Genomic DNA, 25,211 nt, shown 5'->3' on the forward strand with positions numbered 1-25,211 from the left:
TCACGAGTAACATGTGGTCTCAGAGTGACGATAGGTGGTCCTGAATCAAAAGACTGGCTGGTGTGCTGAGAACATCTGCAGCGCACCTGCAGGGATATCGCCAAGGAGTTTTTTTTTTTATTATTCCTGTTCTGTTTTATAAAGTCATTGAGCTAATAAGCGCTTTTCCAAGAGCATCCTGGGGAAAAACAAAACCCAGCCATCGACTTACTTTGGGCAGTCAGCACTGTTAAGATTTGTCAGATGGTTTTAAGAGGATTTTTCTGGGTCAGGGGTTGGCATAGCACAGCAGAGCTGCTAGAGCAGCCACGATTATAGCTCTGCCTTCCAAAATGAAGGCGGAAGCTCTTTCCCTTCTACTTTGTGTGAGAAAGGCACCGTCCCCCTGCCATCCTGTTCCCAGGCATTTCCTCTCTCTGGCTTTGCCAGGAAATCCTTTGTAACCTTTAAAATGGGGTCATCAGTGTTCTGGTCCAATTTCAAGCCGAGCGCAGCTGTTCTTGTAAAACACGAAGAAAATCTTTTGCTACAAGAGAAAGTGCTTCCAAGACACAGTGTTTAATGCTTTCTTTCCCAGGCAACGAGAGCAAACATCTGGCTTTGGAGAGAAAGGGTACCCTTATATTTACCTGTAGCGAGCAGGGCATAGTGAGAAATGAGTCCCAAAAGAGGGGCAGTGTGTGTCACCAGCCAGTGAAATGAGCCCATCAGCCCTGAAGAATAAACTGATTGTTAAGGGTGTTTCCACCCCCCTTTGTGTAGAGAGGGAATTAAAAAGAGCAAGTGCTCCCCTCTGATCTGTACAGCAGTCGCTTGTGCTGTGGTGGAAATGATCCCTGCTAATCAAGTTGCTGCCTCTGGATGGAATGGATTCTCCATTGCTCCAGCTAGCTTCAGACAAAGAATCCCAGCCTGGGGGCTTTTATCTTACTGTGACTGCAGTACTGGCAAACGGCCCTGGAGAAGGGGATAGATTTCCTGTACGCCTCTTTGGCCTTTTTGCAGAGTATGGTGGAGATACTGTGCGTGCATTAACAATCCACTTAGGGGAAGAGCTGGCATGGAGGTCTCCGCAACAGAATGCAGATGTAATTCCTGAAATGCAGTCATTATCTTTTATTTAATAAAGAATTGCTTCCACCCTCATTAACTTATTTCACGCACAAGTAACAGCCAGCCTTTGCATGGCTGAATGCATGTGCATCCTTCCTGCTTAGGTGGGATCTTCAGGGATAGAGTACTCCTCCTCCACCACAGTGTATGAATTTGTATTTGCACTTTATCCCGTGTCACACATGTCCATAACCTGACCTCCAATGCCAAAATCTGCTTCTGGCTACCTGCTTACAAATCCAGAATCCACTCCTTGACTGCAGAGAGTTTACTTTGCATTTAGACTGGTGTAAATGAGAGTAGAACCTGGACTTCAGTTTTTAATCCTCCCTTTTCTGGCCCTTACTTAAACTGTGGATGGCTCTTTTTGTAAACTACAGCCCCTTCCTTAGAGTCTTGTGTCAGGCATCTGATCCTGATCCTGTGTGTCCCCTAGTGTTCTTCCAGCAGGCCCTTTCCCTTTGGAGATAGCTGCCTCCCCCAGAGCTTGCACCTTCTCACCAGATCTCTCTCTCTCTCTCTCTCTCTCTCTCTCTCTCTCTCTCTCCAGACTATGGATAGATTTGAAATGAAAAGAGCTGGCTACAAAATTGGGCCAGCACTCTCTTCAGTGCATGAGATGAAGACTGGTCTGGGGCCCTCTTGTTTCAGCACCTGGGTGTGGGGTATGACCCTGTGTTAGAGAATCACTCCTAGCCCGTCACAGGCACTAAGGGCCAAATTCATCTCTTTGCCAGTGCGAGGACAGGAAGAAGACACCCTGTTCTCAGTCTATGGGAAGCTGGTGCATCCCCTGGCCCAGGTGAACTGTCACCCCTGCTTTAGTGCTATCTATGGGCCAGGCAGGGTGTCAGAGTGCCCTGGCTCAAGAATCCTCCCACCCTTGCTGCACTCCTACCCTCCAGGCTCCTGGAGAGGGAGTGTAGAGTTGGAGGAGTGGGCCCACTTGCTGGTGGTGGCCCTGGGGCTCGGGAGTGGCCGGTGCCTGCCCTGCCTACCCCCATTAGTGGAAAAGGGCCATAGCATGACTCTGAATCGGGCCCTATGGTTCCCATCCTTGAGGAGGGATTTCTACTGGAGGATTGGGATTGATCTGATCATTGCTGTCCTCTAGCTTCCTTTTTCCTCGGACTTCCTTGTAAATGCCTGATCAGAGGACTTCAGGAAGGCTTTCTCTCTGTCTGGCCAGAGCTCCCATGCTGCCTGTCCCAGTGTGCAGCCATTGCTTGGATGCAGCAGTTACATTAGGTGGTGAAAGGCACCTCTTTGTCTTCCTGCTGGCCCAGACGTGGTCAGTGGCTGATTGAGAGGAGCATGGGGACAGGGCCGGATTAACACAGGGGCTTTAGGGGCTGTAGCCCAGGGCCTCAGCTAAGGGGGACCCTGCAAAAATAAATCCCTGCCCCTTCCACCGCCTACATGACATGGGCCCAGCAGGAATGTGAGAGCTGCTCAAAATCATCTCGCATGCCATAGGTTGCTGACCCCCTGTTCTACATGTTTTAAGACTGAAATGTAACCACAGAACGGCTTTATGTTAATTAAAAGGCAAGTTTAGTATAGCGTTAATAGCCTCGATGCCATAATTGTGATCATTTTGTTTTAAATTAGGAAAAAACTGGTATACAGGGGCCCCACAAAATCTAATAACCCCGGGCTCACAGGAGAGTTAGTTTGGCCCTGCATGAAGAGACAGTATAATGTGGATTGCTGCCCACTGTGGGCCAGTCTGAGGCCACTAAACGCCTTTCTCGTGTGATCTCTCTTGGGGGTGTATGTGTGTCTGAATCACTATTGTAGTAAAGAAAGGCTATCACCATTCTAGCCCTTTAAGGCTCATCCTTTTAGAGTGAGATTGGTCCTGGGGCCTGCAGTGAAACAGTCTCAGGTTTCGGCTCTTGGCTCCCCCGAGTTCCTGCCTTCTGCAGTTATTGTCTGGGTAGCAAATCGAGTTAAGTACAGCTAGCTTCATTCTTATTCTTTTCAGGCAGGCACGCCGAGTCTCAGCTGGTTTTCTAATCTTGCTTCATTAGAAATTCTCTCTTCCCCCCCACCCCCCCTTTTTATCTGCTTGCTGCTTCAAGCACATGATTTACAATCTGGTTTGAATGGCTCAGAATCATTACTGTCTAATTTGCCAACCTTTATTTGCAAAATTAAAGCCCTGAAGCATCTCACTGCCCCTTCTGAAAGATTTGGTGGAAGGGCTGAAGCTGACCACACACTTCCTCTGCAGCCAGTGTTAATACTATCGACAATTGCGCTCTACCAGTGGGAAAGGGGCAGCTGATAGGTGGCTGTGCACACATACGCTGGTCACAGAATCTTGCTGTGTGAGTGAACTGAAGACACCTATGATTTCCCTGACCTTTATTTTTGTTTGGGAGATAAAACATTGCACTAAAGCTTTTATATGCCACCGTTTGATTGCAAGCATCATGATTCTTTACGGGGGTGGTATCGAATGCAGCCATCTGGTAGGCGAGAAACACAGTGACTTGCAGGGAAGTGGAGGGGTGGGGATTGTCCCCGTTTGGGCTAGTAACGGGTTGGCTGGGAAGTAACTGGTATGGGCACTGGGAAGACAGGGCACCTTGCTTTCCAGCTGATGCCTCAGTTTACTCTTGTGATATGGCCATGGTACTACTGAGGGTTTCAACTGCTTGCAAAGCACTTTGAGATTCTTGCACGAAAGATGCAATGGAAATGCATTGTGCTGTGCTTGGTATTTTCTAGAGATCATTGTAGCCAGCACAGGAGTGGAAAGTAGCTGGCTGCAGATGCAGCAGAACCCAATCAGTCCATGGCTGGTAGAGATCGAAGGGAAACTATCGGGGATTTTGGGGGGTTGAGCAAGCTTCTGGCTCTGTGCTGGGGAGGTGTGTGTGAAGGGAAAAGGGGAAGGTTTACAGCAAAGACCTGTACAGTTAGTCTGGAGAGCAAATACTTCAGAAGTGTTGGATGCAGCTCCTTTTGTATAGGCAGAAGTGCGGGGGAAGAGGGGGAAAGAAGCACAGAAAGATGGAGATGAGTACAAGGAAGAACTGAGCTTTTAAAGCTGCGCAGATGTGTGTGCGGAAAATATGCCAGTAAGTGAGGCAGGGCAAGGGGCGGAACCGGAGCGGTGTTTAGTGTCAACTGTAATTGATATATTGATGCATTTAAGCAGTGTTTTCATAAATCAGCATGCCGTTGTATCATCTTGACAGGCTAGTCCTCTTATTTTGAGCTACAGCTTTCCAGACAGGAGGAAATTAGCTAAAAGAAATCAGTTGTGTTTGGCAAAAAACTGATGCAAACTGAGAAGGGCCAAAAGTTCATGTGCTACAAGGGTGAGTTTTTTTTTTTTTTTTTTTTAAGTGTGCAGCTTTAGCCTAACGGTGCAGGTGTTTTACCGTTGACTCCAGGAGGAACAGTGAGGCCAGCTGCTAAATGCTTTTGAAAATCCTGTCTAAATTAGCATTATTTGTATTTCAATGGGATCACTAGCCACTGTACGTACGCATGGCAAGACACAGCCCTGTGAGCTTACAGCATAAACAGATAAGTGTTGGGAGAAAGGAAGGATTATTATATATTGCTCTGATAAAAAAGACACCTTATGCCCTATTTTGTCTGCTCTTTCTGTAAATTGTGAATTGAGTATTTATTTATTTGTATCATCCAGCACCTGGGATTCCCAGTCCTGGACCAGGATCCCCATGGTGGTAGGTGCTGTACAAACAGAATAAAAAGAGGGTCCCTGCCCCAAAGAGCTTACAGTCTAAGTATAAGTCAAGAGTCAACAGGTGGATAAAGGCGTATGGAGTATATGCTGAAATATAGTAAGACACAATGCAATTTTTATATATGGGACCACATTTTTTGCTGGTGTAAATTGGCCCAGTTCTATTGACTTCCATGGTGCTGGGCCAGTTTTCAGCAGCAGAGAATTGAGGCCACAGGTCTTACCGGTCATTAATGGCAATTTAGTAGTGAATGAAACAGTCTCGCCTGGCAGAGGGAGTCACTAGGAAGATCCTGCCTTCTTCCTGTAATAGCTTTCAAATGCTGACCCCCAGAAAACAGACTTCAATAACACAGCTTTTACAGTGTAATAATAGAAGGGAGTTCATAATAGGCTTATAATCACCAGGAGTCTTTTTTTATTGTTCTGTGCTGAAAAGGTAACAAGAGGCTAGGATGAAAAGAAGAGAGTTTAAAAAAAAAAAAAGGGGGGGGGGAAAGAAGATACACGATGCGACTTTTATGGTGCCCCTTTTGGGAAAATAAATGGCTTTTAAGTTTTAAACGTTCAGGCCATTGAGATAATGGAAGAAGCCATGACAGCCCAGCTGCAATCAAAGTACATCCCAGCCGCTGTCAGCGCTGAAGGTTTTAGCATCGTTTCCCCTAGAGCTGCACTTAATTTTGAAAACTCTGTGCTGGGGCCATGTGGATTCAGAAACACACACAGGGTTGAAGGAGAGTAGAAGAAGATGTGAGATGTAAGAACATGTGAAACCAGGCAGTCAAGTGATACTGGGGAGAGGGAAATATAGATTTTATGGCTGAGATTTAATCTTGGGGGCTTGGTGACAGGAAGAAACCACTCCAGTTTGTTCAATCTGAGTGGAATTGCATCTTGAATAAGGAGTGGGCAACTGTGTATTGCGGAGCTGAAATTCTGTCTGGTAATAACTTAAACTATGAGAGCAAAATCCAAGTTGCCTGATGCCCAAGATGGAATTATTGCCCAGCAATTCAAAACGTGATTGCATTTTGTATTCATATGTGGCTTGGAGCTCCAGATCTGTCCTCTGCATACGCCTCTCTTCCTTCTTTTCCTACTGTTACTTTCCTTTTCTTCCTCCCTGTCCCCAGCTGTGCCCTCTGACCCTTTTTATCAGTCTATTGCAGGTTCACTGTTCCTTTTTCTCTCTAATACTGAGGTGCAAAAGATCTGGAAACTGGCATGACACACACAGGACAGAGATGAGGCAGCATCTTCGTGGTCTCATCAGCTTGGATGGTCTTGAACTTTAAACTAGTGATGGGCCAACCACCTAAAGGTTGAGAAGTTTGTTTCTGAAAAGCATCCAACAATTTCTGCTCTTGTACTTAGATCTATAAGCCTCTCTTGTGGTTTCTGGTACCTCCTGCTTTTGGTGGTGCCTGAATGACCCCAAGGACTGACTGACTGTGTGCATGCACACATGATATTTCAGCACTTCTGCTTATAGGCCTAGCTATTATCCCAGAAGTGTTTACACACACTGAACAGGAGACTAATGAAAATCATTTAAACTTTTCCAGACCCCAAATAAGGTCTTGTTTGGTTTGGTTCTGGTGTGCGGTGAAACTCAGCAGCGATCTCTGTTCCCCAACCTGTGAAGACAACCCGACTATAAAGGTCAGAGATCTTCCTGAGAAATTGAGAGGCAAATGGTTGACCTGATTCTTATCTCCCCTCTTCCAGTTTTACACGGCTGTTGCTCTACTGACTCAAGTGAAGTCACCACTGATTTATACCAGTGTAAGGGAGAAGAGAATCAGGCCCAATATACTAAATGCTTGTTTTGGAGAAGATCTTTACTTTTGTTTCCACTGCTTGAGTTCTCCACTTTTTAGCTTATTTGTGGGTTTTGTTGTAGTTTTTAAAGCGGAGCCAGGTCTGTAGGTTTTGCCTACATGGGTTTAAAAAAAAAAAAAGTGTGTTTTTACTTGATTGACTCCTCTGCAAACACAACTTAACATCTTTGATATGGGTTGAGTGGGTTGTGTGGTAGTCCAGATGTGTTTTGCAATCAAAGCTCCCATCTTTTTTGCTTGTGTAGTCATGGCCATGGGGAGTGTTGCCTCTCTCTCTAATACTGTGCTTATTGCCTCCATGAACTTCTTTGTTTGTATTGTAGCGCCTAGAAGCCTTAGTCATGGATCAGGACCTCATTGCACTAGGTGCTGTACAAACACAGAACAAAAAAAGACAGTCCCTGTTCCAAAGAGCTCACAATCTAAGCCTAAGTACAAGGAAACAGTGAGACAGTATTGATCAACATGATAGGCAGCAGTCCCTGCACACTCTTGGCCTACCTACTGGCTTGTTTTTGTAGACGTCAATGACCAGGAGCATTTTTGAGCAGGATAACAAGGTGGCTTGGGGGCTGCTGTTGGGAAACTCCTCCCAAGCATGGGGCAGCATGGAAGAAAGCATGAGGGTCTTGTTTGAGAATTTTAACAAGTGGGCAATGGAGGCTGCATCATGGGCTCCTCTGAAGATGTGTGCTGACATCTCAGTAGCAAATGGCAGATGATAGGTAGGGTGAGGAGAGGCCATGTTGTTGTACCAACGCTGTACAGCCATGTGGACTTGGGTCAAGTGACTATGTTCTATTGAAATGATGTCTTGGGTTCTCAACTGAGTATGATTTAATATGGATTTTAATCAAAAGAAAATGTAGTAGTACAAAGGGGCCTTAAAGTAACTTAAAAATCCCTTCTCTCTCTGCAGCAGAGCCTCACTGCAACTCACACCTGGTTAGGTTGAAAGAGGGAGGTTAAAATTAGATGTCTGTGTGCTACTGTCTCTGGTTTTCAGGGCTGGTTTTGCTGAAGTTTACCAGGATGAGGTGGATGTTAAATTTGTCTGTGGTTTTCTTTGAATAACATCACGTTGATAGAACTGGAGTTTCTGTGTGGGAAGCATTATCTAGTAGCTTGTGTGTGACCAACAGACAGGCAATTCTGGGTCCCGCTCTGCCACTGAACTCTTGGGCAGGTCACTGCGTTTCAGCCTCTGCACCTGGTAAATGGAAATACTGTGGTAATGTATCCTTGCCACCCAGCGATGCTGTGAGGCCAAGTTGATTGATGTTTGCGAAGCAGTGGGTTGGAAGGCTCTATAGAACTACAGAGCATTATTATAGCTTGCTAGGTAACTTCTTATGGAGCAGGATTTTGTTTCTGTTCCGATCTGCTTCGTAAGCGACCTCTGTCTGACTGGCTGAGGGACAGTGATGATTAGTCTGATAAAGAAAGCACATTCATTTTTCTTAGCCCCTTGTCGCAGCTCGAGACAGATTTTAGAGGGCTCAGCCTACCACAATCTGTGCCAGATTTTACCACGGATGTCGCTCCCATTTTAGAGACCCAGATAAAGGCCAGATTTTCATTGGCGGGCAGGTTGTAAGAAGTTCTAAGCACCCTGCTAGTGCTGGAAATCCAGCCTAAATGGAAGCTGAAGTCTTTTGAAAAATCTGGACGCTATGGTGACCCTCAGGTAATAACCTCCCAATCTCTGTGCAGTCACACTCGCTAATGGAAAGCCCATGACCGCACTGGTAAGTCGAGCCTACACCATGTTCCTTTTCCTATTGTGACTGGAGAAGAGTTCTTGTGTTATCACCCGCGAGCGTATGCACCTGCTTTGCATTTTGCTCATGCCGTCATGGAGCTTTCTTGGAAGAAGAAAATTCAATGGAATTCTATTCTAATCAAATCTTGTCACAATGAAGCCCTGTTTTAAGGTGGCGACTCTTTTAAGGTGGCGCACTTCTCCCCTCCCCCCTTTTTCTTTTTGCATGTTCCAGCTGTATTTCGGAGCATGATTGTAATTGCCTTTATCCCCTCTCTAATAATGAAAGAAGCTTGTTGTATATTGAAATTGGCCTGGCAGAGTGTAATTATTATTTCACTGCAAAGTCTCTTGCTATAAGAGCCTCCTTTCTTTGGGAGCAAATGGCACAGAGACCCACTGCTGGGACCCTGCTCGGGAAAAGCTTATTGCAGGATGAAGGAAACAGCAGGAAGGAGAAACCAAATGGCAGCCCATTTCCTACAGGAGGATTTGCTCCCACTGGAAGCCTGATGCTCTCCTCTTGGTGCTAAAATTCAAATTCAAATTGCTTCGTATTTGCCATTATATTTTTATTTCACCCATTCTTTCCCTTCCTCCTCCAATGAGATTTTCAGAGCTGTGTTTTAACCTAATGATTCACAGAAGGGTTCTCTTAGTTCCATAATTCAATATGGTAACGATGACTCACCTAGTTGGGAGGATATGTGGGAGGTAACAGTTTGCTTCTTAAATCCATGCAAGAATTACCATGTCTAAAAGCAGTCTAGAGAGAAGATCTTTCTCTCTCATGTGTGTTTCCATGGTGCAGTTTCGTGGCACTGTACATGTTCATTGAGAAATGTTTGGTTAAATGGATCCAAGCATCGATCATGGGCCCTGTTGTTACATGTTGTATATGCGGAGCAGGCAAGAAGATAGATGTTCTACAGCAAATCCTCTGCATCTTTGCCTCCTTTTGTGTGCCCTGGCTATGCAAAGAGAGGTGAGAGTTGCTGCATTCTCCTATCTGGGATTCCCAGCGAGTGGTGTAGCCTTCTGTAGGCATAGAGCTGGCATAGCTAGCTGTGCGCCATGCTCCCCGAATTCCATTCCTGGTGTGGAAAGTGGCAATGGTCAAGGAGTGCCTGGAACATAATGTCCTCTGACTGCTCAGCTGTGAGACTTGCCAGCGGGCAAAGGTTAGAGCAGCCCCTTGGTTTCTCTAACGTCCACTGTGGGTTGAGCAGAGAATCCAGGAGCTGTAATCTGGCTCCTTGATATCCAGCATGCTCCGCCACAGCAAGCGTGAACTTGATGAAGCAGAGAACCTGGTCCTGTGACGCCGCATTGGGCAGACAATGCAGTGGGTGGCAGGAAGACTTTCTCCGTAGCTACATTTGATAATTCTGTGTGCCTAGAGGATGCACTCTGTGGGCCTAGGGGTTGGATTGTGGTTTCAAAATTCTGTGATGATTTGATTTTCTGTCTCTGATGGAAAATAATTTGCCTTGCTCTGCGGGTTGAATTTTTAATTGCTTCTCTTTTCATTTTACCTGCTTACATGCAGTGGTGGCTGAAACTGGCTCTCGCCGTACGAAAGTGAAGGGATGGTGTGGGGTGGGATTTTTAAACTTTCTGTAAAATAGGGGGCTAATACAGTAAGGGAAATATGACCGAGCGGGCTTTCATCAGATGAATGAACTTGTGAGAGTATAGATTTGATTGCCTGACATGTTGTACTGCGGAAAGGAGTAAGGTGACCCAGTTTTGCTTGGTTTAACTGACTCCGTTGCATCTGACAGTCTGTATCCCACAGTAACAGAATGGCTTGCTAATGCTTTCCACTGAAGGTTATCAGGATTTCTCAGTTGAAGTCAGGCTTCTGGATCGCAAAGGCTAACCTTTAGCCTTGAGGATGTGAGTGTCTGTCTTACAGCTCTCCGCTGCTGATGTTAGCTCAATCTGTAGCAGATTGTACTTTTAGCTCTGGAGATACTTGGTTTCACCCCAGCATCAGCCAAGTTGGGGCAATTGCATCGACAACAGTAGAGGGTCAGATATACATTTTGTCTTGTTTTTTATTGTTTCAGGTGAATATGGCACTGATGGGAAAGCCCTCCGATGGGTCCCCCAATAGCTCCAGACCTGACCAATGGAATACAGTTTTTCCTCAGAAAAATGAAATCATCACCAGTTTAGTATCTGCCTTAGATTCAATGGTGAGTGAGGCTGCTTGCCAAGGTGATTTTTACTGGGAGGAAGGGCTGCCGGGGGGGCTGGCTTTGTATTTGTCGTGGTTACACACCCATAAGGAACGGATCATGGTTCAGGATAATGTTGAAGGATAGAACAGTGTCTGAAATCAGATGATACATATCAGAGTCATCTCCAATAGATGACAGTGACCCAAATATGAAACCCAATAACTTATCTAAACAAATGGGGTATATTCGTTTCAAGTGATGATTACCAACTATTTTACGGCAACCTGAGAAGGTTTGACAGCACCTGAAATCACAGGAGAGGCTCATGATTTGAAAGCTTCACAAGCCCATTCTGCCACCCAAAAGCTCATTTTACATTAGGTTAATTGGGTTAAATAAGAGCTGGAGTTAGATGGGAGGGATATTGAGTTCATCACATTTTACTCTGCTGCAGTAAAGCACATGGAGCTGTTTGAGCTGTGAAATGAAAATCACATCCCCATTCTGACAGTCAGAGGGATCGTAAAGCCAGCTAGAGTTAGTCTCGCAGTGTGTATTGTTTTCCTATTAATATTTATGTTGGTACCAACTGAATTAATTTTTCTTGATGTTTTACCACTGTTATTGTGAGCTTTTACACAACAAGGGAACAATGACTTTCATCTCTGAAAACAAAGAAAATAACTTTCATGTCTGTTGACGTAAAACTCTCAGGAGAAATCTCATACAAGTCAGTCTTGCTTACATAAACAAGATTAGCTCTGGTCCAAGAAACTTATCCAGACAATCTTATTTTTAACTAAAAATGTGTGTGTGTGTGTGTGTGTGTGTGTGTGTGTGTGTGTGTGTGTGTGTGTGTGTGTGTGTGTGTGTGTGTGTGTGTGTGTGTGTGTGTGTGTAAATCCACACACTGTGTGTGTGTGTGTGTGTGTGTGTGTGTGTGTGTGTGTGTGTGTGTGTGTGTGTGTGTGTGTGTGTGTGTGTGTGTGTGTGTGTGAGAGAGAGAGAGAAATTAATAAGTCTGGGATTGATACATACACACACACTTTTTCCTCTGGAAAATGCTAAACATCCACTTCAAGGCCCCATTAAGTACCCGAAAACCAAGGCACTCAAAATCACTAATCTTGAAAAGCTTGGCCATTTACATATATTACACAAAAAAAGTATGCAACCTTAATTTGGCCTCCTTGTGCATATGCATTAGGCTATAGTCTTTAATTACATGATCACATACGTGCAAGGATTGCCCAAGTAACCTTAATTCTGGCATTTCCTAGCTTTTGGGTACTTGGCTTTGGAACCTTAATGTTGTTTTAATGTGGGTTTTTATGTGTAATTTTATGTATGTTTTACTTACAGACGTGTGTGTATATATGCATAGTGTGTATATATACTTGGATTTAATTATTTGAATTCTTTGTTCTTATATATCCATCCCGTTCATTATTGCATTTTATATTTTTTTCCTTGACTGTTAATTCAATCTCTTGCTATTTTCATGGAAGGGATGTTTTTCCAGCTAACCTTTTTCTAGTTTACAAATGGTAAATCATTATCCTACCCCCTTCACGTCTCCCCACAAAAACATTCTTTCCTATTACTTGGGACCCATCCACTTTTCGAGGACCAAGTCCAGAGGTGATGTAGAAGGCAACATATGTTGCACACTCATAAGTGGCTGTGTGACTAAGTGTATGAGATTCTTGTTGAGTCTCAGTGAATCTAAGGTCGCATAGTTACATGCTGAGGAGCCAGAAGAAAGTGTTAATTACAATGGGCTTTAGCTTCTTGCAGTTGCATTTCCTGCTACATCCCTGCCTTCCAGCTACATAGCATGTCAACTCTCCCAACTAAAAAATTCCCTAGCCTTGGGCCAAATTCTGAGATGGTGTGATAGGAGGTTTAAGTGGGTGTGAGTCTAAGGGAGGCTATATCTGTGTAGCACAAATGCCTGAGGAAGAAGGAAAAATCTGCAACCCATTAATTCTTTGTATGCAGTGATGTCTAGAAACACCAGTCAAAGATCAGGGCTGTGGTGCTAGATGCTGTACAGATGCTCGGTAAAAAGATGGTCCTTGGCGCCCAAGAGTCTGGATTATGACAAGATGCAGGGGGAAGGAAGGAGTAGGATGAAGCAGCAGTAAAGCAATCAAGTTATTGTTCTATATACAGGAAGTATCAGCTCACCACCTGCCTAGCTGTTGTCAGTGTAAAATGCAAGGCTCCCACAACTGGATTGTGTGACCTTAACCTCTCCTCTGAGAGTGGTGCGTAATCTCAAGATGAGTAGGGTCTACACAGTGGTGGGACCTCTTAATTTTTCATATTGGGTTTAGACTTGATTGTAATAATCAAAAATTTCTTCAACGGTGTGGGGCTCACTTAGGAGATAGTGTGATGGAGGATAAGTGGACTATGATGGGAGCTAAATATAGTCAGAAAAGCACCAGATGTGTCCCTTCATGCACACATACAGGTTATGCCATTACTGGCAGGTGCATACTCTGTGTCTGAGATGTACAGCAATGATGGGCAGATAATTTACAAAGTGTCAGGGAGATAAGCATGACCCCAGCATTCCACATAGGCAAACAGTTCAGAGAAAGGCAAGCTAATGTGTGAAATTATTTGTACTGCTGTTTAGCAGCATTTTAAAAAATTTTATTTTAACAAAAATGTCCATGTAACTGAACAGGGGTGGTCTAATGAATTGGAAAGCCTGGAAGTTCTGTATCTAGTCCAGTGGTGCATTGCAACTGCCTTGCAATCTCACGTGCCATTTGAAATCTTTTGTGGCATGGGTTGTGAATTTTAAATCTATAATGAATGTCCTCCCGAAGAAGAATGGAATCCTCTCCATTTGAGTCACTTAGGGCTGGTTCACACTTACCGTGTGATTCGACGGGAGTTACGCAAACTATGCATAGTAGTTTGTGTAACTGACGTTGACTGCTCTGCTTCCCTTCTGCGCGCTGTTCACACTGCACTGAGCCAAGGGGAACTGTTCCCGTCAACTCAGCACTACACTACTTGAGGGGGTGGACTTACTCAGTCAACTTCCTGATTGATTGAGCGGGTCTCACTGACCGCTCAATCGATCCAGAAAGATCGATCTGGCGGCGGCGATTTTGCTGCCATCAGTATAAACGTAGCCTTAGAAGTCTGATAGAGAAGGAGGCTGGCCTTGGGGATAAGAACTCAATTTCAGGCCCTGCCACAAATTATCTTGCATGATCTTGAGCACGTCACTTAACCTTTCCGTATGGCAGTTCCCCATGGTATCAAATGAGGACAATAACATTTCTGTTCTTTCACTCTGTCTTTTTAAATTTGTAAGCTCTTTGGGGCAGTGACCATCTGTTGCTATTGATTTTTGGTGCACAATATGGCTCTGTTCTCAAATAGGGCTTCTAGATGCCACAAGAATACAAATAACATTGGAAACCTATTGTCAGGAACAATGGGTGGATAAGGGACCCATAATAGTTCTTTTCCATAATTTCTGTTTTGATTAAATACACAAGGAGAATCTCTTGACTGATGAAGACTTTGACTACTAGCCACCTAATATTTTGCCATCAAAATAAACTTTCCTGCTTTGTTTCTATTAGAACTGATTAAAAATTCTAATTATTTTTCACAGGAAATGTTAACAAATATTTTGTTAAAATTCCCATTGAAATTAAAAAAACATTCTTGGTTTAAAAAAAAAAAAAAAAAGTATGGTTAATTTTTTTTTTAAAGCCCAAACAGAAAATTTTTGTCAAAACAATGTGTTTCTGATAGATAGATAGGTAGATAGATAGATAACCATGTGAAAACGTGAGATGCTTTACATTTGTTCTCTTCTAACTCAACTGCTTTTCCCATCCCCCCAGTGTTCAGCACTTTCCAAACTAAACGCCGAGGTAGCCTGCATTGCAGTTCACGATGAAAGTACCTATGTGGTTGGGACAGAGAAGGGGAGAATCTTTATGAACACAAGAAAAGAGCTGCAATTGGATTTTCACAAGTTCTGCAGTAAGTAACCTCCTGGTCTGCGTTAGAATCCAAGTACAAGGTTCGAATCCAGGTCCACCCTTTGTAATGAAGAGTGCATGTCATATGATGACGAGGTGAACAGAGAATACTAGTGGCAAATTCGAATGATCTGTTTGGTTTCCTTGCCACTTTATTGTGAGACATTCATTTTCCAGGTGGCATAGCTGCTGATGAATGGCTTGGGTCACTTTTCACTAGTCAGCAGAGGTGGATGCTGCTGTCGATCAAGGCTTGCCTTTTTCCATTGGTGACTATAGTGTGGGACTACACCTTGCCTTCGCTCCTTTGTGCCTGATTCCCTTCTAGATAAGGGCCCCTTTGTGCTGTGCCAGCCATGTGAGGAACCCTTAAAATGTGTGCAAGTTACATTCATGCTCTCTTCAAAGCTCCTTACATTGCCATAAAGGGGTCTTGCGTAAAGGAGAATTAGACCCAAGGTGTTCATTGGCCAAGGGCACTGGCAAACCACTTAGCCTGCAGGCCATGAGAAGAAATGTTTGTTCTCTTCCTTGTCGATCTCCACCATGTCCCCTGGTTCCACCTGAGCAGGCCTGCGGAGCAGCGAGGCTCCTGTGAGTGGGGTGGAATGACGATGCAATGGTCGTGGGCATGCTGTCTTGGTCCCCATCCCAGAGGCTCAGCAAGCCACTAGCATCAGCAAGGGGAAACCTGCAGACAAACAGAGAACCAGGTGAACAGAGTATTACGCCATCCTCCTCTCTCAGTATTCTCTGTGCCAAGGCTGAGCACATCCTTGTAAACCACTTTACCAGCTGAAGTGGTGATGTGGATGCTGGGAAAGCAGGCCTGACCTCCGCCGAGGACTGAGCCAAGAGACCCAGACACAGTCATTTGACCCCCCAAGGATGTCGCTAAAGTCTCAGTTTCTTCCTCAGACCTCTCTGGCAGGGTGCTGTGTGTTATGATTCAACCCCCGGAGAACTGGCTTTGGGATTGTAAGAAAGGCATTTTCCTTTTAGTTTCTTTTGACACTGGGGTAAGGTAGAGCTGATCTCACTTGGGTCCCGAGACCAGCGAAATGGCATCTCCTCCAGGCCTGCTCAGTGTAAGAGTTACACGCAAATGGTCTCTTCCCAAGTGATGAAACTCACCACAAAACAGGCTTGACTGAGCTGGAACTCCAGAATGTGGTGGCTTGAGGTTTTCTGCAAACCTCTTGCCTTGTCTGTGTTTCAAGAGCTGCACTCACATGATGCAAGGACCTTAGGGAAAGGCTCCGTACTCAGAAAGAGGCATCCTTCTTTGAATGCTGTAAGCTTTTGGGCTGGGCAGTGGCTGCTAATTGCATGATCTTGGAAAGCCAGCACACAGGTAAAACAGTTGGTGGCGCTAGCCCCTTTCAGGAATGACTAGGAATAGCCTGCAGTGAGCCTGGGAAGTGGGGACATTCATAACTCTGCAAGATGCTGAAAATCGTGGTCTCAACAGAGACGCTGGTTTTATAGCTCACTACAACAATTTGTAACCTATTACCCCTCCTTTGTTCTGTGACTGCAGAGGTGTTAATTGCCCACATCAATTGAAGTGGTTTCTTGCAACATGTGCTAATCCCTTATGTTTAATAACCTGTCCCACTTTGTATTTAACTGTGACACTCTGGTTACCTTTTCCAGACCTGAAGAAGAGTTCTGTGAAGCTCGAAAGCTTGTCTTTTACACCAATAGAAGTTAATCCAGTAAGGCCTTGTCTACACTAGCATTTATGCTGGCAAAACTTTTGTTGCTCAGGGGTTTGGGGGGGAAAAAAAAATCCTCTGAGCGACATACGTTTTGCGGGCATAAGTTCTTGTGTGAACAGCTTCATGATCAGTAGCTGCTTTCTTAGAATCTTCCCTGGCAGAGAATTTTGTTGAGAACTACAGTATGGTGGCCACAACCTGAATTATGGCAACTTTGCTTCATTCGATGAAGCCTTCAGGAGGCGTGAGCTACGGGTTTCTGGTGCTTGAACGGACTCCTTCCTGTGGAGAAGCGAGAGCAGCATTATGCTCGATCAGTATTATCTTCTTCCTACCAGAATTTTCTTTGCCGCTAGTCACATCCCATCAGTGCCGGATCAGTGGGCATGTCTTAAGTAAAAGAGAAAAATATCTCTTATCTGTCTATTTCTTTTCTCTGAAATTGCAAATCCATGGATCTGGATTCATCTTCAGTTTCAGTTTTTGGGTGTTGGCCTCTCTAATCAGACTAAATTGGATGTCATGTTTTTAGTTGCGTGCCTGGCTAATTAAGTTAGCGTTTCACAATTAATGTTATGATCAGTATTTTGGCTTTCAGAGGACTCTGGCAAACAGGAAGTGGGTGGGCCAATAGCAAAGGGCAATTCACCGCTTCTGCACACTGCAGGGAAGGGATCCAGCCTATCAGTGCCAGATCAGTGGATTTACAGTCTCTTAGAAAACAAATTGACAGGAAAGAGACATTTATCCCTTTTTCTTGCAATGCCAGAGAGAAGATGAAATTGCAACGCACTGCTAGGCAATGTAGGTCTAGGGGCAAGGTCAAAACTTTCCTTTCTCAAGCCAGTAGAGTGTAAACGTATTGCAGAGGCAGTGCAGGGACAGTTTGCAAACTGATCGACACCCCACACCCTTCCCCCTCTCTCATGCCATTTCCTGCAAGAGCCTTCTTCAAAACATGGCTGCTCTCCTGCTCTGTCCTTTGACCTATAGGTGAAATGTTGCAGCAAATGATGCAAAGGGCAAGGATTGTGGAGGGAAGGCAGCTAAAAGAATGAACAGGAGGCCAGCGTCCTCTGCGAGGATGAAAGGTCTATGAAAAGAAAACTTAAATCTCCTTTCTCTGAGCCCATGATACAGTGGTGCAGAATGTCCAAAGCACACAGGCTAGTGCTTTACTCTCACTTTCCCATCTCTTTGCGAAAACAAGGGAAATGCTTGGCAGGAAGAGAGTTCATTTTGTTTGTGTCTCCTAGGCCGGCCTTAGAGGGTAAATAATGGTAAGAGAACAGGCTGTTGTGGAGGTGTCACTCTGTATATCAAACTCCTTTTTATTCAGTGAGGCAGGCCTTCAGGCTGCTTTTTAGAGAGTCATTCACTCTTCCTCTCCTGCAGCTGCGAGACGATGGCGTCACCCAAGCTGAATGTTCCAACCCAAGACTGAGACCAGTCATTCTCTCCTGGCATTTGGTGGCTCAAGACCCATCCCTGTCCATTGCCCATCTCCAGGTCCCATTATATGCTAGCCTCACTTCTGCTACTTTTGATGCACCAAAGCCTGATGCTGCTGTGCTCTGCCCTGACGCTCTGCTCGCAATGCCCCTTGTGCAATCGTGGGTGTTGAGACAAGGAGGGGGCTTGATATGGGAGGAAATCTGTTCCTACCATCAGCACTCAGCCACAAAACTCAAACCATTCGCCCCTCTGATGCTGGTGGGATCTGGAATGAGCGTCTGTGCTGCATCACTACTAATGATGGCTCCAAGGGGATACAGGAAGTCAGACATCAGGAGGGAGAGCAGATTTTTTTGCATGTGCCAGCTGCACTAAATACTAAAGTGCTGTGTAATAGAAATTAGGTGGCAAAAATAAACTGTGTGTGTGTGTGTGCATGCACACGTGTGCCTGATGTTGACAGAAACCATATTTGTGCTTAATCCATTGGAGAAATTGCTTAAGAACAGTTCACTCTAGTGAAAATATTAGTCTTCTAAAGCTGCCAGGATCAGTGACTGCTTGGATTATTCACTGCATCTGTGCCGGCTGTACTGGCAAGGCGTGTCAAGGGTCTAATCTAACTTGTGCACTTAACTTTGTGTAAGATTTGTCCCTTCCTTTATTGGTGTTTTCTTTCTGGGGTGGGGAGGCTGAGATCTGTTTCACCCTGGTTTATTGTAATCTGAGAAATCCACCTTTTGATAATTATCAGTCTCAAGTTTTTTAATTTTGCAAGTGAGATTTCACCTGGCATGAAACATTTAGAAAGAGTTGAAGATGTTTGTATTCCATTCACACCATGTATGTCGACCCGTTCAGAAGTGAAGTGTAATGTAGAACATATTATAAATAGGATGGTCTGGAGTAGGAAATGAATTTTTATATATTAAAAGACCAAATGTCTCATTCTGAAGTTCCCATTGCCTGAAGGCTGCCAGTGAATCTGTCTATCAATCATAGATAATAAACTACTGTTATATTAGGTCAAACCTAAATCTACCCTAGTGTAGCAGCAGCACAAGGCACCTGAAGTTCAATCTAAGCTCTTTTCCCCCTTCACTTTAATTTCCTCTGTAGGAAAAAATGGAAAGTGAACAGTTAGTACAAAATACAAAGTTTTGGTGATGGGGGTTTGATTGCACAGCAGATACTTGAGATGGGGTGAAATCTGATAACCGCCTTGAATTATAAAGGGCCATGGCTTTCCTCCACTAGAGAAAGCTCTTACAGCTGGCATGCACTGTAAAGCATCCCTGAAAATGCCTGTGATTTAGAGTCTAGTTGCCCCTTTAGAAAGGATCTAAAATAATCTAAAGCAGACATCACTGACAAATGTAAGAAGCCTCTTATCTACTGAGCAGCATTTCTCTGAGCACACAGACCTCACCTGAGCACATTCATTTAGCACAACCTTTCCTGAAATACTAAGGGGAACTGACAATTATGAAGACGAATGTCAATTACTAGTGTCTAGTTGGGAGGGGAGAGCCTTGGAAGAGTGTGATTTTTTTCTTTTTCTTTTTCTTTAAATGACTTCAAGGCCTTAGCAAAAAGAGCAGAAAACTTTTCAAGTGAGCATCTCCCCCCCCCATCCTTCCCAGCTCTAATGAGAAACTGTCTAGAACGGATTGTAAACAAAATGTTTCTTGTATCTAAAGGAAAGCTTCAGGCTGACAACTCCTTTGAGCTGGGTAGATCATTGCAGGATGTGATGTCCAGAGGCATTGCTAAATTCTCTTCCTTGTTTCCCATTCCCTGTGCCCTTCAAGATTCCCTGTTGTCCTCTCTCCTGCTGATTGCAGACTAAGGTTGTTCATCCCTCAATGTATGTAAATTGAGTTGTAAATATTGCTGTGACTATTGGAGCTCCCATTCAAATCAGCACCTCCCAGAAGATGCACAGCACCGCCTAGCATGGGGCCTGTTGTTTGCTGTGGAATCGGACAGCTGGATTTGCCCTCCCCACTTACCCCACCCCAGCATCACTTTAAAGTAAAATTGCAGAGCAGTTAATAGAAAGCAAATTCCCATTGAAAAATCCCGGAAATATATCAGAGACCAAAGAAGTTTGTGAGAAATGTTGCTGGAGGAAGTGCAACAAAGGGCCAGTTCTACTCTTGTATAAACCAGTGGAAGCAGGGAATACTCAGTGGAATTACACGCTGATGAGATCAGAATTAGTTCCATGGATGAAGACCTCTCCCCTGGGGCCTCAGCCATGGCCCTTTGCTATGGGCTTAGCATGTGGAAGGGATACATATTCACTCACCAGCAGGAGGAAGACTTTGGAGGACCTTGCTTTGCTTGGTCTCTGCTTTTGGCCAGATGGTAACTCTGGCCTGAACCTTCTAGAGCAGAGCTGGTGGGCTTCAGAGAAGCAGCCTCTATCCTCCACACCCTGGCTGGAAGGAGAGTTATTGTGATGTGCTATTGTGAGTGTGAAGGTAAAGTTCTGGGGCTCAGAGAGGCCCCTTCCCCACCTGTTTTCATATAGCTCTACTGTCTGAGTCTTAGTTTTATGCAGGCCTCAAACCTGCACTATTGCAGTCAAGGGAAGTCTTTCCACTGACTTCAGAGGGAGTAGGGTCAAGGCTATATTACCATGTTGCCCTGGTCAAGGGCTTCTCAACTGCTGAAAACAGGCAGAACTCCACTGCAGTCCCAACAGAACCATGCTGATTTGCACCAGTTGAGAACTGGGCCTAACATCTCCTGCTTTGCCTGGGATGAGATGGATGTAGTGCAAGCTGAATTTCTGAAGCCGTTTTGAGCTGATTGAGATGAGAATAGCAAACCCAGGATGGGGGAAAAAGAAACTGCAGTGCTTTAAAATGATCCTTGTGGATGCGTTGGAGCATAGAGCGTTGTCTCTGCCGTCTGTACGATGAGTGTGTGCCCCCACGGATTCGTACGCTGTGCTTCTGTCTGTCAAGTTTCCTCATGTCAGAAGTTCGTCTGGCAGATCAATACTGCAGCAGGTGTATTGGGAACAGCAGAAAAGAGTCAGAAATCTCCTAACCGTCCCGTTCCAAATCCTGGAGTGGAATATGGAAGCCCAGCATAGATTGTGCACTCGCTTTTGATGGTGCAGCTGTCAACCCTGGGACTTGGAGCCGCAACAGCATTCAAGGTCACTGACACCCGCTTAAAAGAAGAAAAGGAGGGTTGGAGGGGAGAACCTCTGCTCAGGTTTGTGATGAGCAGCTGGGGCGTTTCACAGCAGATAAGCAGGTGCAGTATTCACCAGCAAAGAAAGGGCAGCCCCTGCCTCAGAGGAGAAAACCACTCAGGGTTCCTGCAAATGCTCACTGAGCTCAGGGAGCGGAAGAGACCAGGGCGGATGATGCAAACAAAGCTGGCAGGAGCTGACCTGAGAAGCCAGTCTTCCCATGCAGTTCACTGAGGTATTTCATTTCTGTTGGATTACTTTGTAATTGTGCTACGCTTCTGCAGAGCGTTTTTAGGCTTGGCACAGCTTGATTGGAGAGATAGCAGGCAACTTGAGAGAGTTGTAAAATGCAGCTGGAAACATTAAAGTCTGTTCTAAGTTAACTTCATGAAAAGCTTTTTTGAAACAATAAAGGCTTGAACATCAAATGCTGAGGAAAACATGAAAAGGCCTTGCTGTCTGTTGGCTTTCTCCCCGCATATAGCTTCACATTTCCTCCCCCTCCCCCCAACTTCCTATTGTTCTAGTATCTTCTAAGAAGATGGAAAATTAAATTTCTTTTCCTGCTGGCTTCATCCTTTTCCCACTTGACAAGTATTGAGTCCTTCTAGGATGCGTGGATGTGTATGCACACACCCCTTGTGTTTCTAGGGGAACAGAGACATTTTTTGTGGCACCTCTCTTTGTGCACCAGGCTCCAGGGTGACAGCACTGGAGAGGGTACTGTATCATTAATACTATTTGTTATTTATAGTATGATAGCACATACAGGACTCAACTGAGACCAGGGCCCTGTTGTGCTAGGTGCTGTGAACACACATGGTAAGAGATGGTCCCCACCCCAAAGATCGTGCATAAGACAAAAGATATGAAAAGGGTGGGAGAAAGGAGGTATGGAACTGAGGGACAGCCAAACGAAATGACTTGGCCAGGCTCACACAGGAATGAACCCAGGTCTCTTGAGTCCTAGAGCTTGTCTACCTGACCGCTTAGCTAGTGGCGAGCTATGGTGTAAATCTACCGCGCACTAGCCTGATGTTTACTCAATGCCCATGTGGGCCCTGTTGCTGTAAAGTAAGTTCCCTAGTGCATCTTGATCTACCCCATTTTGAAATGGGAGTAGATCAAAGTACTTGAAGGAACTGGGCCGTAAAGTCCACACAGACAGTTAGTGTGCGGTAGGGTAGCTTTATACCCCAGCTTGCCACGAACTAAATGGAGAGCAGGTGGTGTTACGAGAGGCCGATGTCCACTCTGACTTTAGATACTGAACTAAAGGGAGGCCAAGTCTCTTATTCTGTCTGGCTTTATTGGCGCTCGTAATCTCCCACTGTACTGTGATCACCGGGCCAGCTGGCGATGAGCAATGGGGTGAGCGCTAGCACAGTCAGCACATCAGTGTTCAGTGGCCTTTTTCTCCCTGCGTTGTCCAGACGTGCCTGTGCCTTGTCTCCATTACTGCTCCCTTAGTTATTGCCATCGGTGGAGCTGCACTGGGATCGTTAATTAGCAGGAGATTTTCCCAAAGTTACTAGTGCAGACACTGCCAAAGTGTCTCCGTGCCCCCCATGCCCATACTATCTCCTTCCCCACGGGGTTGCAAGGATTATTTAATGTCTCCAAAGTGCTGTGAGATCCTCAAATGAAGAGGCATCGTAGCAAGCCTTGTCTGCATATGGAAGTCACACCAGCTCAACATAAATGGGTTTAAAAACCCATCTAGTTAAATGGGTGCAAATCTTGAGTGGACAGATTTATATTGGGTGAAACGGATTCTATTGGTTTGGTATGTCCCTGTAACTGTCCTGATGTAAGATAACCTGTATAATCCAGGGTTAAATTGGTAGGAGATGTTTTGGACCAATTTAACTGTGTCAATTTAAAATCTCACCTTTAGTTAAACCAGTGCAACTGTTGTGTTCAATGTGCAAATGTTCTAGTAGTAGTATTGTTAATGATGCATAACAAAGCAAAACCTCAGATGCTGAGAAGATCCATCCTTTCTGCTGAAGTGATGTTCCTTGGGTTTACATGGTCTGATCTTTCTGCCCGTTCCATACTCCCAGACTGTTTTTGTGCTTTGTCACCTATGTTGCCTTCCACCTGTTACTGAGCATCTGGGACTCTTGAATCAGAAGCAGCACACTATAACTTGAGCTTCATTTATCAACATGCATTCTGGTTATTGCCCTGCTGCGTCATCTGGGTGGTGTTTAATCACAGCTGGGTTTAAAAAGCAATAACTCTGTTTCCTATTTGCATAAGGGATTGTTTCAGACAAAAGCAGAAGGGATCCATCAGTTCCTTCTTAAGCAGTCAAACAGCATCCGGGCGGATCACTGGCAAGAGTCTGCAGAGTATGATGAAAGAATTAGTCCTTTGCCATCAAAAATCCCTTGTGAATAGGTTTAGAAAAGATGGCAATAATGTACTTGTAGTGTTTAATTTTCTGTGTATTTAGAGATGCAAAGAAATTGTTGCTGAAGATATGCTTTATCTGAGGTTTAATGTGGGAAATTAGCAGGAAATAGCTGGCATTACTGAGCTATGCAACACTGAAGAGTAAGAAAGCCTTCAAGAAAGGGGGATTTGCTTTTCAGAAAGACTGAGAGCTAAGCAGATTGAACCCAGTGGAAAAAAAAGTACACTGGCCAATTAATCACAATGGTTTCAATGAAGCTGAGTGTGTGAAATCCGGAAAAGGGGTTGGCATATCCAGGATTGGCATTGGGTGGCTGAGTTCTGGCTCTTTAATGGTTGGAGGATGAGAACACAGAAGTTATGAACTTTGCTCTGTCCTACAATGGTGGCTGGACTTTTTTCAGGCCTTCTGCTTAGTGTGTGTTGAGGTTTGGGGGGAGGATGTGGGATAGGGAATGGATGCTGCAGGGCGTGGGAGCTGTTTAAGTATTAGTACGGTCTAAAATGTTGTTTAAATGGATGGCACCTGAGAGGTTCTCTGTCTTTTACATTCTTTGCATAGCTTCACATGCTCTTGTGACTCATCTCTGGCTTTTTGGAATTTACAGGATTTTCTGTCATCTAAAAAAACAAGACCAGTCCATTGGGAGGGAAAAATCATTTAAACAAAACCTGAATGAAATAAATAAACTGGGATGCGCAGTCTCTGTGACATAGAGAATGACATCTCTGCTGCCTTCTTGCAGCGCTGCTTCAAAGGTGCGATGCTACTGACTGACTGGTGTGCAAGGCCTTGTCTATGTTCTGAAAACTAGGGTCTCTTATCTTCCATTGGTGGAGATGCTAGAGTAGGTAGGACTTAGGTGACCTTGCCATTGTGTCCTCTAGACCTCCTCTGAGCAAGGGTATCTAACATCTGTGTCCTGTTGTTACACTTTCTTGGGGCTCCCAGGATTGTGGTCACCTTGTTAACCCCTTGCTTCAGCGAGAGAAAGAGAGAGATGCTGGGGCTAAACTAGAGGATGGCTCTCTGTCACCCCAGTCTGTTAGCCACCACTGAGAAACTTTTCAGAACTCTGCCAGGCCTTACTTTGCCGTACAGGTAATGCTTGGTGCACCCCAGTTCCTGATCCCCCTGGAAGAGTATTCCCCTGTGGTGTCCAGCCCATCATTGGATACTTTCAGTGATTACCAAGTCTGCTGCGTCTGAAGAGATACTGTGCTCACCGGCTTTCGTGGTTCCACTAAGAATTTACATTTGTGATAAAATAAAGAGAAGTTTATTAACAAAGATAGCGATTCAAATGATGCTTAGTAAGAATAGTAGAAACAGGTAAGATTACAAATGAAACAGAAGTATAACATGCTTCTGAGAGACTAAACATAACTTCAGGCTAAAATCTTTGTCTAAGTTCCGTTTCTCACCTAAAGCGACATCCCAGCATCTTCAGTCCCGTGGGCCGGATCCAGCTTTCTTTGCTACAAAATGCACTGTCTTTTTAGCTCGCGCAGTAATGGACCACCAAGGGGTTCCCTGTCCTCCTCCTTATAGTACGGACAATCTTTGAAATGTATTCCTTTGATGTGTACCCCAGACAAAGTTCTTCTCTTGCTGCATGTTTTTTGGTGTGCTGATGCCGTATTGTCTTTCTCATTCTCTTGTTAACTTGCTTTTCCTTTTGAGTTAATATGCAAATGAAGCTTGCTTCGTGTTGTTAGACAATGCTTGATTTACATTGGAGACCTAGG

General features: G+C 44.7%; 1 protein-coding gene across 7 annotated transcripts in view; it reads left to right on the forward strand.

Annotated features, from left to right (window-relative positions):
- The window catches only part of GTF2IRD1 (GTF2I repeat domain containing 1), a 154,136-nt gene that overhangs the window by 51,144 nt on the left and 77,781 nt on the right, over window positions 1-25,211 (forward strand). For all 7 annotated transcript variants that reach the window (XM_067537895.1, XM_067537889.1, XM_067537891.1 and 4 more), the window contains exons 2-3: window positions 10,519-10,647; window positions 14,514-14,655. In XM_067537895.1, the coding sequence (XP_067393996.1) occupies window positions 10,525-10,647; window positions 14,514-14,655 (265 nt within the window). In that variant the 5' untranslated portion in view covers window positions 10,519-10,524. The remainder of the gene's footprint in view (window positions 1-10,518; window positions 10,648-14,513; window positions 14,656-25,211) is intronic.

This window comes from Emydura macquarii, unplaced genomic scaffold (genome assembly GCF_026122565.2).
Source record: "Emydura macquarii macquarii isolate MOO-44397 ecotype Brisbane River unplaced genomic scaffold, CSIRO-AGI_Emac_v2 contig_450, whole genome shotgun sequence".
In the NCBI taxonomy this organism is placed as follows: Eukaryota; Metazoa; Chordata; order Testudines; family Chelidae; genus Emydura; species Emydura macquarii.